We start from the raw sequence: 14,619 nt of genomic DNA on the forward strand, positions 1-14,619 counted from the left end.
ATGCTTATGGAACAGAGTTCCTTCTAGAGAGACTGTGTGAGTGTATCTCAAGTCCACTGACTTTACTGGTAAGGATGCCCCAAACCACCTCCTCTATTATAGATTTGGTTAGGTTTTAAAAATAACTGTACCCAATTCAGCAATTCCACTCCTGTGTATATACCCAAAAGAACTCAGAGCAAGGAACTGAATGGATATTTGTACAGCCATGTTCATAGCAGTGTTATTTACAATAGCCAAACAATGGAAACAACCCCGAGTGCCCATTAGTGGGTGAACGGATAAACAAAATGTGGTCTATAAATATAGTGGAAATTCTGATACGTGCTACAACATGGATAAACCTTGAACACAGAAGCCCAAATACTGTATGACTCCACTCAGATGAGGTTCCTAGAGTGGTCAGATTCAGAGACACAAAGGAGAATGGTGATTCCCAGGGCTGGGGAAGGGAGGAGAATGGGGAATTACTGTTTAATGGATACAGAGTTTCAGTTTGGGATTCTGCAGGAGGATGGTGGTGATGCTACACAACAATGTGAATGAACTTAATGACACTAAACTGTACATAGAAAAATGGATAAACTGGTAAATTTTAGGTTATGTGTATTTTACCACAATAAAAAACATTTAAATATAATTGTACCCAAGGGGCGCCTGGATGGCTCAGTCGGTTAAGCATCTGACTCTTGATTTCAGTTCAGGTCATGATCCCATGGTTTGTGGGTTGAGCCCCATGCTGGGCTCCACACTATGGGGAGCCTTCTTGGGATTCTCTCTCTCCCACTCTCTGCCCCTCCCACCTCTCAAAATAAATAGATAAACTTTATTTTAAAAAAGAAAAAAAATAATTGTACCCAAAATATAATGCTGACTACAGCCTTCTAGATGAATTGCACCAAAATTCATACAAATTTCAATTTAAAGAGTCATCATGCCAATAGAAAGAGCATGCCTCTGAGAGATCAGGAGGGAAAAAAAGCACTCAGACAAGATGGCTGGTGGTCTGGCATAACTCAAAGAAATAATGAAAGTTCATGTAAATTAAAGCAACAATACTGATCAAAGAAACCCCTTAACCTAACCAAGTAGATAGACTAAAACTCATCCAACATGGCACCCCTTGGCTATATAATGACTAGTGAGCCCTTGAATTGTGGCTGGTCTGAACTGAATTGTGCTATAAGTGTAAAACACACATCAACTTCAAAGATTTAGTGAAAAATAAAATGTATCTCAATAATTTTTATATTGATTAAATGTTTAAATGATAATATTTTGGATGCTTTGGGTTAAACATATTAAAATTAATTTCATCTGTTTTCTTTTAACATTTTTTAATAGAGATACCAGAAATTTTATTTTACTTATGTTTATGTATTTGTTACTTTTTAAAAACTTTTAAAAAATAGGTATTTGTTAAAAAAATTTTTATTTATTATTTATTTATTTTGTTTATTTTTGAGAGAGAGAGAGAGAGAGAGAGACAGTGTGAGTGGGGGAGGGGCAGAGAGAGAAGGAGAGAGAATCCCAAGCAGGCTTCACAGTCAGTGCAGAGCCCAACGCAGGGCTCAAAATCACGAAACTGCAAGATTATGACCTGAGCTGAAACCAAGAGTCAGATGCTTAACCGACTGAGCCACCCAGGTGTCCCTGTATTTATTACCTTTTTAAATGTTTATAAGTAATAATCTCTACACCCAATACGGGGCTGGAACAAATGACCTGGAGATCAAGAGTTGCAGACCCTTCTGACTGAGCCAGCCAGGTGTCCCTGTATTTGTTACTTTTTTATTGAGATATAATTGACATACATTTATTAGTTTCAGGTCTGCAACATGATGATCCATATTCGTATATATTGTGAAATGATCACCTCAGTAAGTCTTAACATCCATCACCATACATAGTTACAAAAATTCTTTTCTTATGATAATTTTAAGATCTTCTCTCATAGCAACTTTCAAATATACAATACAGTAGTTTTAACTATAGTCCCTATGTTGTACAGTCCCTATGTTGTACTTATTTATTTTATAAATGGAAGTTTGTGCCTTTTGACTCCCTTTATCCATTTTATCCACCCCTTCCCTCTGTTTCTGGGAACCACCAATCTGGTCTCTGTATCTGTGAACTTGGGTTTTTGTTTTGTTGTTTAGAGCCCACATATAAGTGAGAACATACAGTATTTGTCTTTCTCCATCTGTCTTGCTTCACTTAGCATAATGGCCTCAAGGTCCATCCATATTGTCACATATGGCAAGATTTCATTATTGTTGTTGTTGTTTTTTATGAGTGAATAGTACACACACACACACACACACACACACACATACACACCATTTTCTTTATCCATTCATCCATCAGTGGACAACTTAAGTTGGTTCCATATCTTGGCTATTATAAATAATGCTGAAATGAACATGGGGGTGTGTATATCTTTTTGAATTGGTGTTCTTGTTTTCTTCAGATAAACACCAAGCGGTGTTAGTTCTAATTTTTAGAACCACCAAAGCATGTGCACCAATTTATATTTCCACCAAACAGCACATAAGGTTTCCCTTTACATTCTCACCAATATGTTGTCTTTTTGATATTAGCCATTCTGACAGGTGTAAGCTGATATCTCATTGTGGTTTTGATTTGCATTTGCCTGATAGTCATGTTGAGCAGAATAATAAAAAATACACAGTTGCTTGCCTTTTTTTCCGATGGGACAGCACTATTCTGGGGGCACTTCGTAGTATAACAGAATAGAGAGAGAGTTCATTTCATGATCGTGGATCATGTTACTTTTAAGACTTTGTCAGTTCTGCCAATTTTTTCTTAACATTTTCTTCTGATACTTGTTCCTTTCTATTCCTATTCCCTAGTCTTGGCCCCCTGCAGCTTTAAACTAGATCCTATATAACAAATGATTATTGGTTTCATTTCCTCTCCTATAATCTATTCACTGTACCCCTACCGATGAACTTTTAGGAAACCTTTGTGTAGATTTTTTTCCTATGCTCAAAACCCAATGATTACAGTCTGGGGAGTTTGTAGATTCTGGGTTTCCCAGAGATTCCTAATCAGTAGGTGGGGTGGGGCCCAGACTTTGCATTTTAACAGGTACCCCAGACTGTCTTACACAGGAGGTCCGAGGAACAATGATATGTAGGACTAAGCTCAGATTCCTCAAAGTAATTTTCAAGGCTCTTTTTACCTTCATAATCTGGTTAGTCCAATCTGTCTGAGGGAGAATGGGAAGCAACCATTACCTAGAGAACGTCTGGAAGAAAACAGGCTTCTGTCCTGAGAAGCTTTGATACGTGCTTTACTGAGGCCAGTGATTTGGTCCTAAAGATGTTTCCAGCGCTGCTATTCCATGACCCTACACTTACCATTATGATTATCTACAACTTCAGAGTAATTTTTCCAAGCTTCTGTCTGAATTTGAGGAAGTCAATCTCTTCAGTACTGCACTTTATAGTGCTGATATCATAACATGAATCTACATAGACCAAGATAGTTTTGACATGTGCCCTTTTACACAAATTGTTCTCTTTGATTTTCTATTGAGTAGCTCCAGGCATCTTTAGGGATACAAGTATCAGGATTTAATCAAATAAGCTCTCATTCCAATAGATAAAGATTATGGTGCTGCAGACTTGTGAACCATATCTAGTTCATAGAATCATTTTGAGTTTTCTGCATGTTTGCTGTTGCTGACTGTGTCTCATAAAAATTTGTATGTTGAAGCCCTAATCTCCAGTCTCAAAATTTGGAGACAGCCTTTTAAGGAGGTAATTAAGGTTAAGTGAGGTCATAAGGGTGGGGTCTAATCCCACTGGACTAGCGTCCTTATAAGATGAGGAAGAAACACAGAGACTGGTCTCTCTTTGCATGCACACAGAGGAAAGGCCATATGAGGACACACAGAAAGAAGGCATCTGTCTGAAAGCCAGAAAGGCCTCATCAGAAACCAACCTGCTGGCAGCTTGATCTTGGACTTCTAGCCTCTAGAACTGTGAGAAAATAAATGTCTGATGTTTAAGCCACTCAGTCTGTGGTGTTCTGTTACGGCAGCCCTAGCAGACTGATACAATAGCCAATATTTAAAATTTGGGAGGTTGCCTGTAAAAATCTGAATTTCTTTTGAGAAGTTGTAAGATTGGCAACATCTGGCTAGAGATGAGGACTAATTTGTCTGCATTCTCTAGTTTTCCAGTCTCCAAGAATCCCTTTCTCTCCCAGACATGAAGACTAAAGGTCAGTGACCAATTGTGTTACTATTATTTTATTTTTTATCATTTAAAAAAAAAATCCAGTATAATTAACATACAGAGTTTCATTAGTTTCAGGTGTACAATATAGTGATCCAACACTTCCATACATTACCTGGTGCTCATCATGACAAGTGCACTCCTTAATCCCATCACCTATTTCCCCCATTCACTCACCCACCTCATGCCAATATTATTTTAAAAACAACAACATATCTAGCTCATTCTGCTCATTTATGTTACTTGCCTAGCCCTTGTGAACACTTAGCTTTGTAATCACTAATGTAACATATCTACTGACAAAGGTCAGTTTTCTTTCCAGTAATGCAAAAGGATTTCCATTTAACTACCCACACTCTCTCTGAACTTCATTTTTGATATATGGTCATTCTCTGTAAGCAACCCAACCAGCTATAGATTCTTCAAGTTTCTATGAACCATACTGATATCACTAATATACCTTTCAATCATTAAAATAAATTGGGACATAAATCTAAAATAATGACAAATCTTAACTCTGAACATCATGAGCCAATTATGTAATTTGCAAAGGATGACTTTTTATCAACTAATAAATCAGGGTGGCATGAACTGGCAGAAGAAAATCTCCCTTTGGTCTTGACAGATGCAAATAAAGAATAAATTACTTTTACTTGAAAACTTGAAAATAATGGGTTGGGAGTATAAGGATTCCATATGTTACATGATTTCAAGTCAGCCATGACAGTTGTGCATCGAAACCATTGAAATACTAACTTTACATCTTGCATTTATAGAAATTAAAGCATAAACCATTTTAAGAGGCAGAATAGGTAATAACCATTTGTCAGAGAAAGCAGGAACAGAAACTGGAGACACGGAGATTTGAGTGGAGAGAGAAAAGGAAACCAATTACTGAAAGGCAAGAAAATTTAATCTAAAATTTGAGCATAAAAGAATAGCACACAGAAGGGAAGACCAGAAGTCTATGATAGTCTACTGTATTTACTTATTGGTGGGCACAATTTTGTTGGGACTGTGTTTCTATTGGATTTATTCAGGCAAAATATATTAGTAAATCACAGTATTGTTCATCTTAGGTATCTATAATGAAGTAGACAACTGAATGGGTCAAAATCATTCTTTTCAAAACAACAACATTTTATGAAGCAATCTATCAGTGACCTTTTGAGTTACTTCATTTGTTGGCTTCCTATGTGCTTGGGACTAGAATTCATTTGCTTAGTTTACAGAAACCAAATAACAAAATGTTCATAACTTACTACGGGCCACCCCAGCATGTATCAGTTATACTGTACTGTTGATTAGGTATAGTTGAAAGCTATTGCAAATGTTCATTTTGAAGATTATAAATATTTCAATAGTGGTTTAGATGTTGAAGCTACAATTCTTTTTTTGTCAAAACAACAACAACAACAATCCTGCTCATTTATTTTATCTATGGATTGTGTATACCATTTGTTAACTGAGGACCTCTCTTTTAAAGTTAGTATTAGGAAGAATGTCTGCCTTAGAAGTTTCCAAATAACAAAAAAGTAAAATTCATTGGGAGTGTCTTTAGGGAAAAAAAGTCATTCATGTTAATCGTGAACAGATTAGAAAACACAGATGAGCAAAGAGAAAACAAAAATCATTCGTATTGCACCATTCAGATATAATCATTTGTTTTATCACAGTTTGGTGTATTTAAGTTGTGTCTTCTTCTGTTGTGACTAGCTGCATGTATATAATTTTCTAAAAATGTGCTCACACTGTATATACTGCTTCAGAACCTGCTTTCCAATTTAACAATATTTTACAAAAGGCTTTCTATGTCATTAACTAGCATTCTATAACATGTTTTCATTGTATTGCTAGACCATCATTGAATTAACCAAAGTTTTTCCTAACATTTGTACCATTAAAAACAATGATGTGGTGAATACTCTTGTAGAATAACTGTTGGGCACAATCCCAAAGGCACACAAAGTTATGATGCTTTTGGTGTGCACTGCCAAATTTCCCTGGCAGTATGATTGTGCCCATTTAGACAGACCCTAGTATGATACGAGATTATCTGAGATTATCAGTACAATTCTGTACTTATTGTATCATATCGTATTGTATTTTTTTAAGTAGGCTTCACACCCAGCACAGAGCCCAGTGTAGGGGCTTGAACTCATGACTCTGAGATTAAGACCTGAGCTGAATCACTTGGGGCGCTCTGTGATGAGCGACTGGGTGGCTCAGTCGGTTAAGCGTCCGACTTCAACTCAGGTCCCGATCTCGCGGTCTGTGAGTTCGAGCCCCGTGTCGGGCTCTGGGCTGACAGCTCAGAGCCTGGAGCCTGCTTCAGATTCTGTCTCCCTCTCTCTCTGCCCCTCCCCCGTTCATGCTCTGTCTCTCTCTGTCTGAAAAATAAATAAACATTAAAAAAAAATTAAAAAAAAAAAAAAGACCTGAGCTGGGATTGAGTCAGACACTTAACCGACTGAACCTCCCAGGTGCCCCTCTTCTGTATTTTAAATGAGATCACAAGTAGGAAGTACTTAATACAGTCCTCGACATATTAGTATTATGTACGATTTGGTTGTCTTTCTGCTCCAGTCTCACTGAGGGACAGAATTCTACTTTCTACATTTGAGTACATGAGAAAGTGGTTTTTTGGGGGGCATTTAGTGCATATGAGGCAGGGAGGTTCTTAAGTGGGTTTCCTTATTGTTTTCACTGAATTATAGGAATAAACATAGCCTATTTCATTCCCAAGTCTTCTGTGGGATGAGATTAAACATCTTGAGTTAATTTGGACTGTGAAATGATCTTTTAAACCTAATCCCATTAGGTAAAAGAAAAAGAAGAGATTTATTCAACCATCTCAGTTGTCTGCTTATCAACAACTGAGATTCTCATTTTCCTAAATGGAAATAAACTTTCTGAGTATTTTGGATCTAGTGTCTCAATTCCATGCAAATGCCTTAGAGAGTATCAAAGTAACAGGATTTACAGTGCCACCCCCTAAGAAAACCAACCTTCTGTTAACTGTCAGAACCTAGGAAAGTTTGAAAAAGAAACAAGTTATTTCTAATGCAAGTGATCCTGATAGTAGCGAAAGAGCATTCACTAGGGACAGCAGACTGATCATGGCAGGGATTTCTAGAAGGAAGCCCTGCAAACCATAGACAGTGGGAGATCAAAGAGTATCTACTTAAAATTCCTTCCACCTTAAACTCCTTTCAAACAGAAACAGCTGGCTATCACCAAGAGTATATTGGATTCCCAGGATGTCCTGGGAAAGAATAAAACCTAAAAAAAAAAAAAAAACAAAAAAAGAAAAAAAGAAAAACAAAAAAAGAACTGTTGCTGAAAACTTATAAGGAATTAATGTTGCCAGCTTTAAATAGCAGAAAATAAATACAACACAAAAAACACTTACCAAAAACTAATGAAAAAAAAAAAAAAAAAAAAACCACGAGTGCCATTGCAGCATGTAGTGGCAAAGAAATGGTGTGACTGTCCCCATGTTTGTTCTCTGATAGCTGTGAGCACTTTCACTCTCTTTGACATTTTCCTAGTAAGATCAGAGTTTTCTGTTATGACATTTCATACACACGCATACACACACAAAGTCAAAAACTGACCCTTAAATTCAGCTTCTCATTTGTAGTACCTAAGGATACCAACTTTCGGGGGTTTAAGAATTTAAAAAAATTCTTAGGAACATACAAGATGATTTTCATGTTAATTTCCTTTATCTGTTTCCAAGTGCTTAGCTTCTTTAAAAATGCTTAGCTTCTTCATTTTTTAAAGTGGCACTGTTGCTTTTCTTTTACGTATTATTAACCATAAAACATGAAAACCTCCTGCTTTCTTCTATCAAGCATAGCATAAAGGAACAATCCTTCTTTACCATCACTCATCCAACATTTTTTGTGTTGCAATTGTTTACCTGGTATTTCCCTTCACTCCTAGGACCCACTAAATCCAAGAATAACTTGAAATCCTAAGGCAGTGGTGAAAGCTTCCTTTAGTAAAAATGGAATAACGTTATTTGTTTTCTATAGCTGTCATAATCCATGATTTCTAGAGGTATTTTGAATGTTTGTGAAGCACAGCCCAATGGCAACTTTAACATTAGAAGCGTGTTGATAGTTGAAGAATTTACACTTTTATTTAAATTCAGTTCTTAGTTGGCATCATTAATAGCATTGCCTTGTTCCTATTATCTTCTTTTATAACCTCCTCTGAAAAGCAGGGAAGATGAGCTGGTGTTTTAAAAACCTCAAAATTCTCAGAAACTTCTTTTTACCAGAGAATCTATCACTAGTATAATTTTTCATCCTGTACAGGCTTTTCATTTCATACAAATTATTTGCATTTAATTCAATTAGGTTTATGATCTTCTCCCAATTATGATGAACATAGATAGTACTTAATACTTTTTTAATAAAACAGCCTAGCCTGCTCTTCAAAGAATTAACTGACATTGCCGGTTTATGGAGCTGGTGCATACAAAGCTATTTTCCTGGCTAGTATGAGATGCTTGGGACAGTTAGTTCCCAAACATTTCAGCACACCAAGGTTACTTATGCGATTCTTTTAAGTGACCTCTCATGTTTCCACAACCTGATAAAATGCTATTAATCTTTTGTGGCCACCTTTTAAAAAAGTACTTCGTGTGCTACAAATGAGTTCAGAAATTTCAAGCTATTTATGTGAAGTAACAGTATCCTTACAGCAGCGTAAATTAATTCTTCAATAAAAGTGTTGGTCAGTCCTATGAGGGAAATAAAACGTATAATTGTTTATGCTTTGTAAGCCCCAAAGTAAAAATCCTGCTCATTGCTTATGTTTCTGTGATTTGCATTATCTGGTGTGGTGACAGTTACACATGATCTTCTCCGATGTTTGATCGTATTTAGGAGAAATCTGGAATGACCTCAGGATGCTCTCTCAGGTCCTGCTGCTCAAATCTAAATTCTGTTTAATAACAGTTCGCGAAATCACCACGTCTCCCTAGAGCTCTCGCGTGGGTTGCAAGTGATCAAACAGACAACACCATAATGACGGGGCAGTGAGATAGGTTTAACAGAAAGGGAATTCTAAAGACATGCAGGAATGGCTGTAAAACTGCACACCAGGAAGGCCATACCTTTTATTAAAATCATCACAAATACAAAAATCTCACTGAAATAGGTTTATGTACCGTATACATATATTCTCCAATTCCTGGAAAATTATCACAAACTTATTGGCTTTACATTTCATTACATGGCATATCCCTAAAATGTTAAATAGAACAAAAATATCTATGTAGTTTTTGGATGGAGAGCACCCTTTGCTATTTTTAATTCCTGTCTTTTCATCCAGACATTTATCTGTTTGTAAAGGGTTTGCTAATAAATGTTCTAGGCTTCCTGGCCATGGGACTGCTATGTTCTCTGTCATGTAAAATTTGGTAGCTTATAATGTTTGTTCACATTTCAAGTGTATCTTGCCTTTTCTGTAGCAAGAGCCAGTCTGCGGATGTTGGATATACAACCAGCTGCGGCTTCCTGGAGGTCCTGGTCAGTGGATCCAACCATATCCAGCAGAAGCTGTCACATGTAAAAGAGAAGGAGGGATCATCAGGGAAATACAAATCAAAACCACACTCAGATATCACCTCACACCAGTCAGAGTGGCCAAAATGAACAAATCAGGAGACTATAGATGCTGGAGAGGATGTGGAGAGACAGGAACCCTCTTGCACTGTTGGTGGGAATGCAAATTGGTGCGGCCACTCTGGAAAACAGTGTGGAGGTTCCTTAAAAAATTAAAAATAGACCTACCCTATGACCCAGCAATAGCACTGCTAGGAATTTACCCAAGGGATACAGGAGTACTGATGCATAGGGGCACTTGTACCCCAATGTTTATAGCAGCACTCTCAACAATAGCCAGATTGTGGAAAGAGCCTAAATGTCCATCAACTGATGAATGGATAAAGAAATTGTGGTTTATATACACAATGGAGTACTACATAGCAATGAGAAAGAACGAAATATGGCCCTTTGTAGCAACGTGGATGGAACTGGAGAGTGTGATGCTAAGTGAAATAAGCCATACAGAGAAAGACAGATACCATATGGTTTCACTCTTATGTGGATCCTGAGAAACTTGACAGAAACCCATGGGGGAGGGGAAGAAAAAAAAAAAGAGGTTAGAGTGGAAGAGAGCCAAAGCATAAGAGACTCTTAAAAACTGAGAACAAACTGAGGGTTGATGGGGGGTGGGAGGGAGGGGAGGGTGGGTGATGGGTATTGAGGAGGGCACCTTTTGGGATGAGCACTGGGTGTTGTATGGAAACCAATTTGACAATAAACTTCATATATGGAAAAAAAAAAAGAGGAGGAGGGAAAGGGAAGCAAGTATAAAACCATTAATCTCAAGGCATAAAGTTAGGCTTTGGAAGCAACTTTAAATATTAAATGTTTTTTAAAGTCACAAAAAAAGAAAGAAAGAAAGAAAGAAAGAAAGAAAGAAAGAAAGAAAGAAAGAGAAAAAGTACAAGAAATTCCATTTAGGCAAATGCAATTATAAATGCTGCTTCACCAGAGGCAGGGATTTCTCATGAAATGCTCACCATAGCTATTTTCTGGAGCCAAACTGGACCGGTTACTGCCTCCTCCGTTTGGTCATTTAACCTCTATAAATTCTGCTTTAAAATTTCTGTTGCATTCGTTCTGGCTTTTCTGCCTCCAAGGAGCCATAAGCACACCATGCCTAGACTATTAGTGCGTACCCTTAGGTTTAATTTCTCTGCATTCCAACCCATCGGATCATGTCACAACCTAATTATGTCAATCCCCTAACTGCACCGACTTCCAGTGCTAAATAACTAGGGCCCAGTCTGTTAACTTGTCCTTCAAAGGACTTTTGTGCTCTGGCCTCAGTTTACCTTTCTAGCCATTCATCTTTCTCCTGCTCCATCTCCAAGGGCACACGCTTCCTCATTTCTTTTGTCTTGCTTGATGCCATCCCTGTACCTAAAAGGCTGACTTTCTAAATTTTATCTATCTTTCATTACCCAGTTAACTTTTCCACAAAGCCTCCATGATTTCCATCAAATAAAATGGCGTTTCTCCCCATCAGAACTCTCCTAGATGTCCCCAGGACATCTCCAAGATGTCCTGGCACCTGTACATCTTCTCTTTTAAACACATATTTGGATTAATGTTTTCTGTCCTTCTTTAGGTTGTAAACTCTGAAACTTATAATTCCATATCATGTCTAATACATAGTATATGCCAAATAAATGTCAAATAAATGAGTTAGAACTTTAAAAATATATCAGTTATGATTCCAGTGAGTAGTTCTGACAAAGGACTTGAAAATCTGAGCTGTATATTCTCTACACAGTAGTATGTGAGTACAAATAAATGTTGATAAGGACAGAAAATAGGGATGACTTGATAAACTAAGAAATACCATAAAGTATTATGAAACATCTTAAATATGGCAGGCTTAGGGGTTGGCTGTTATTCCCCAGGTAATAATAGAAGTTATTTAAAAACTTTTATCAGGAGAGTAGCATGGCCACATTTGTGTTGTAGAGAGATAACTCTCCTGGTACTGTACAGAACATGGACTATACAGAAAAGAAATGGAAGGGTTCTGCGATGCTTCAGGCCAGAGAGGATGAGGACTGAATACAGCAGGATGGAGGGGTAGGGTGGCCAGAATGAATTCAAGGGACGTTTGGGGGTTAAATCATTCAACAAATGGCCCAAGGATAACTAGTTATCCAAATAGAAGAAAATGAAAATGGTAATCTCATATCATACATAAACATCATGTCCAGGTAGATTAATGATTTAATTTTAAAAAATGTTTAATTGGAGAGCCTGGGTGGCTCAGCCAGTTGAGCGTCCAACTTTGGCTCAGATCATTATCTTTTGTGAGTTCGAGCCCCGCCCCACTTTGGGTTCTGTGCTGACAGCTTAGAGCCTGGAGCTTGCTTTGGATCCTGTGTCTCCCTCTCACTTTCTGCCCCTCCCCCACTCATACTCTGTCTCTGTCTCTCTCTCAAAAATACATTTTTTAAAATGCTAGTTTGTTTTTGAGAGAGACAGACAGAGAGTGCAAGCAGGGGAGGGGCAGAGAGAGAGCGAGACACAGAATCTGAAACAGGCTCCAGGCTCTGAGCTGTCAGCAAAGAGCCCGATGCGGGGCTTGAACTTGTGAACTGTGAGATCATGACCTGAGCTGAAACCAAGAGTCGGATGCTCAACTGACTGAGCCACCCAGGTGCCCATGGATTAATGATTTAAATAATAAAGAAAAAAATGTAAAAGATTTAGAAGGTTGTGGATGAGAAAACTCTGAACAAATTGAGGTATTGAAGGATGTTTGGCTTCTCAGGTCCTTAACCTCCTTGTTGTCCATGATCTTCACCACATTTCAGCCCCTTGTGTCCAGGGTCACCCATCTTCAACCTCTCCCTTCTACTGATTCCTTCCAATCATCATTTAAACCATGTCCCCATATTTTAACCTCCCTACTACCCTGCCCCCACCACAACACTGACTCCTTTTTTTCTCTTCATTGCCAGATTTCTTTAAAGAGTTGTCTGGATTCATTGTCTCTAGTCTATTCAATCTACTCCAGGTTGGCCTCTGCCTCAGCTCCCCACTGAAACAGCCCTCTCAAGGTCATCAAAAACTTTCATCTTGCGAAGAATAGACATTTTTGACTCCTCTTATTCAGCTCCTTAATAGTGTTTGATATAACTGACCATCTTCTCCTCTTTAAAATGGTCTATGCTATTGGCTTCTTATATCATACTGTCCTTGTATCCATTTGTCCTCACCTTCTTGCTCTTCAGTGATGGCTCTTTCTCCCCTTCCCCTCCATAAGTTGTTAGAGTTCCTTAGAACAAATTCCTCTTTTATCTTGTTTTCTCTCCCTTGAAGGTTTCTCTTTCACTATCTGCCTTCAAATATCATTTATCTGGAGCCATCTTCTCAACTTATGCCTCCACCTCAGAATCTTCTTCTGGAGAGCGCACTTCATATCATCTTCTTAGACATCTCCACTAGGCAGTCTCACAACTATCTCAAACTTAATATATAGATGAAGTTTCTAATTTTTTTTTCTGTGTAAACCCAGGTTCCCCCACCTCCCCAGTATTCTCCTGTGTCAGTGAAGATATCACCACCTAGTTTCTCAAACCAGAAATTTCCTCACCTTACACTCATTCCTACCTCATCTTCCCTGCACTCCATCCTACAATTATTGTATCTTTGTGATTCAACTGCCTACACTTATTCCAAAGTCATTTGCTTCTGTTGCCATTGTTACCACCCCTGTAAAGCCTACAGCAGGTTCCCACTGTCCTTGCACACTCTCTTGCCTGGCCTGCAATCAATCAATGCAACACTGCATCCAGAGTAATGTCCTAAATTGTAAAGTTCACCAACAAGGGGAAAAATTATAGAGAAACAAAGGGAATAAGACATGATCAAATCTTCTGAGATTTAAGAGAAAGAAATATTCTCTTCTGAGTAAGGGAAACAGGGCCATCTGGGGGAGTTCCTGCCTTGGGAGTTTTGCATTGTTCAAGTAATTAAATAAGGAGGCCATTAGATGAGGTGGCTCTAATGTTTTGGTGGCCTGCATAAGCAAACCAAAACCTAAACCAGAGTCAACACACTTGAGTCTAAGAAAATGAAACCTGAAGCCAATCAATCACAATTAGCCAACTAGGCTCTCCCAAACAAGGCAACTGCTTATGCTATAGCCAGTCAAATAATTTCCTTGCTTTACTTCTGTATCTTTTTAAAAAATTTTTAATGTTTATTTATTCTTGAGAGAGAGACAGACAGAGACAGAGTGTGAGTGGGAGAGGGTCAGAGAGAGAGGGAGACAGGATCTGAAGCAGGCTCCAGGCTCTGAGCTGTCAGCACAGAGCCTGACGCAGGGCTCGAACTCACAAACTGTGAGATCATGACCTGAGCCGAAGTCAGATGCTTAACCGACTGAGCCACCCAGGCGCCCCTACTTCTGTATCTTCTTTATTGAAAACCTTCCCTTAGCTCCTGGCAGTGGAGTTCTCCTAACCACTTTTAGTTTTATGCTGCCTGGTTTGAATCATGCCTCAGTTTATGTTTTAACAGCATTACTGAGTGTTTTTCTCCAGCATTACTCAATAACTGAGGTGTAAGTTGGAGGAAATAGGTTGTGGGACTGCAATTCATTTGAATAGTTATATAATCCAAGCTGGGTTGGGAGGGAAGTACAAACAGAAGGCTACTGATGTCTGGAAGAATTAGGAAGGGAGACCTCTGTGAAGTAAGAAAACAGTGTTAGTGCTGTTTGAGCTCATTGAAGCTCAGGA

General features: G+C 38.2%; 1 protein-coding gene across 7 annotated transcripts in view; it reads right to left on the bottom strand.

The window, feature by feature from the left end:
* ODAD2 (outer dynein arm docking complex subunit 2) overlaps positions 1-14,619 on the bottom strand; it is a 201,735-nt gene that overhangs the window by 12,072 nt on the left and 175,044 nt on the right. For 6 of the 7 annotated variants that reach the window (XM_042945195.1, XM_042945196.1, XM_042945197.1 and 3 more), the window contains one exon: positions 9,740-9,838. In XM_042945195.1, the coding sequence (XP_042801129.1) occupies positions 9,740-9,838 (99 nt within the window). Of the gene's footprint in view, positions 1-9,382; positions 9,839-14,619 lie in introns of those variants that run through there. The other variant, XM_042945198.1, reaches the window with a different exon arrangement.

The sequence above is a fragment of the Panthera leo genome, chromosome B4 (assembly GCF_018350215.1).
Source record: "Panthera leo isolate Ple1 chromosome B4, P.leo_Ple1_pat1.1, whole genome shotgun sequence".
In the NCBI taxonomy this organism is placed as follows: Eukaryota; Metazoa; Chordata; class Mammalia; order Carnivora; family Felidae; genus Panthera; species Panthera leo.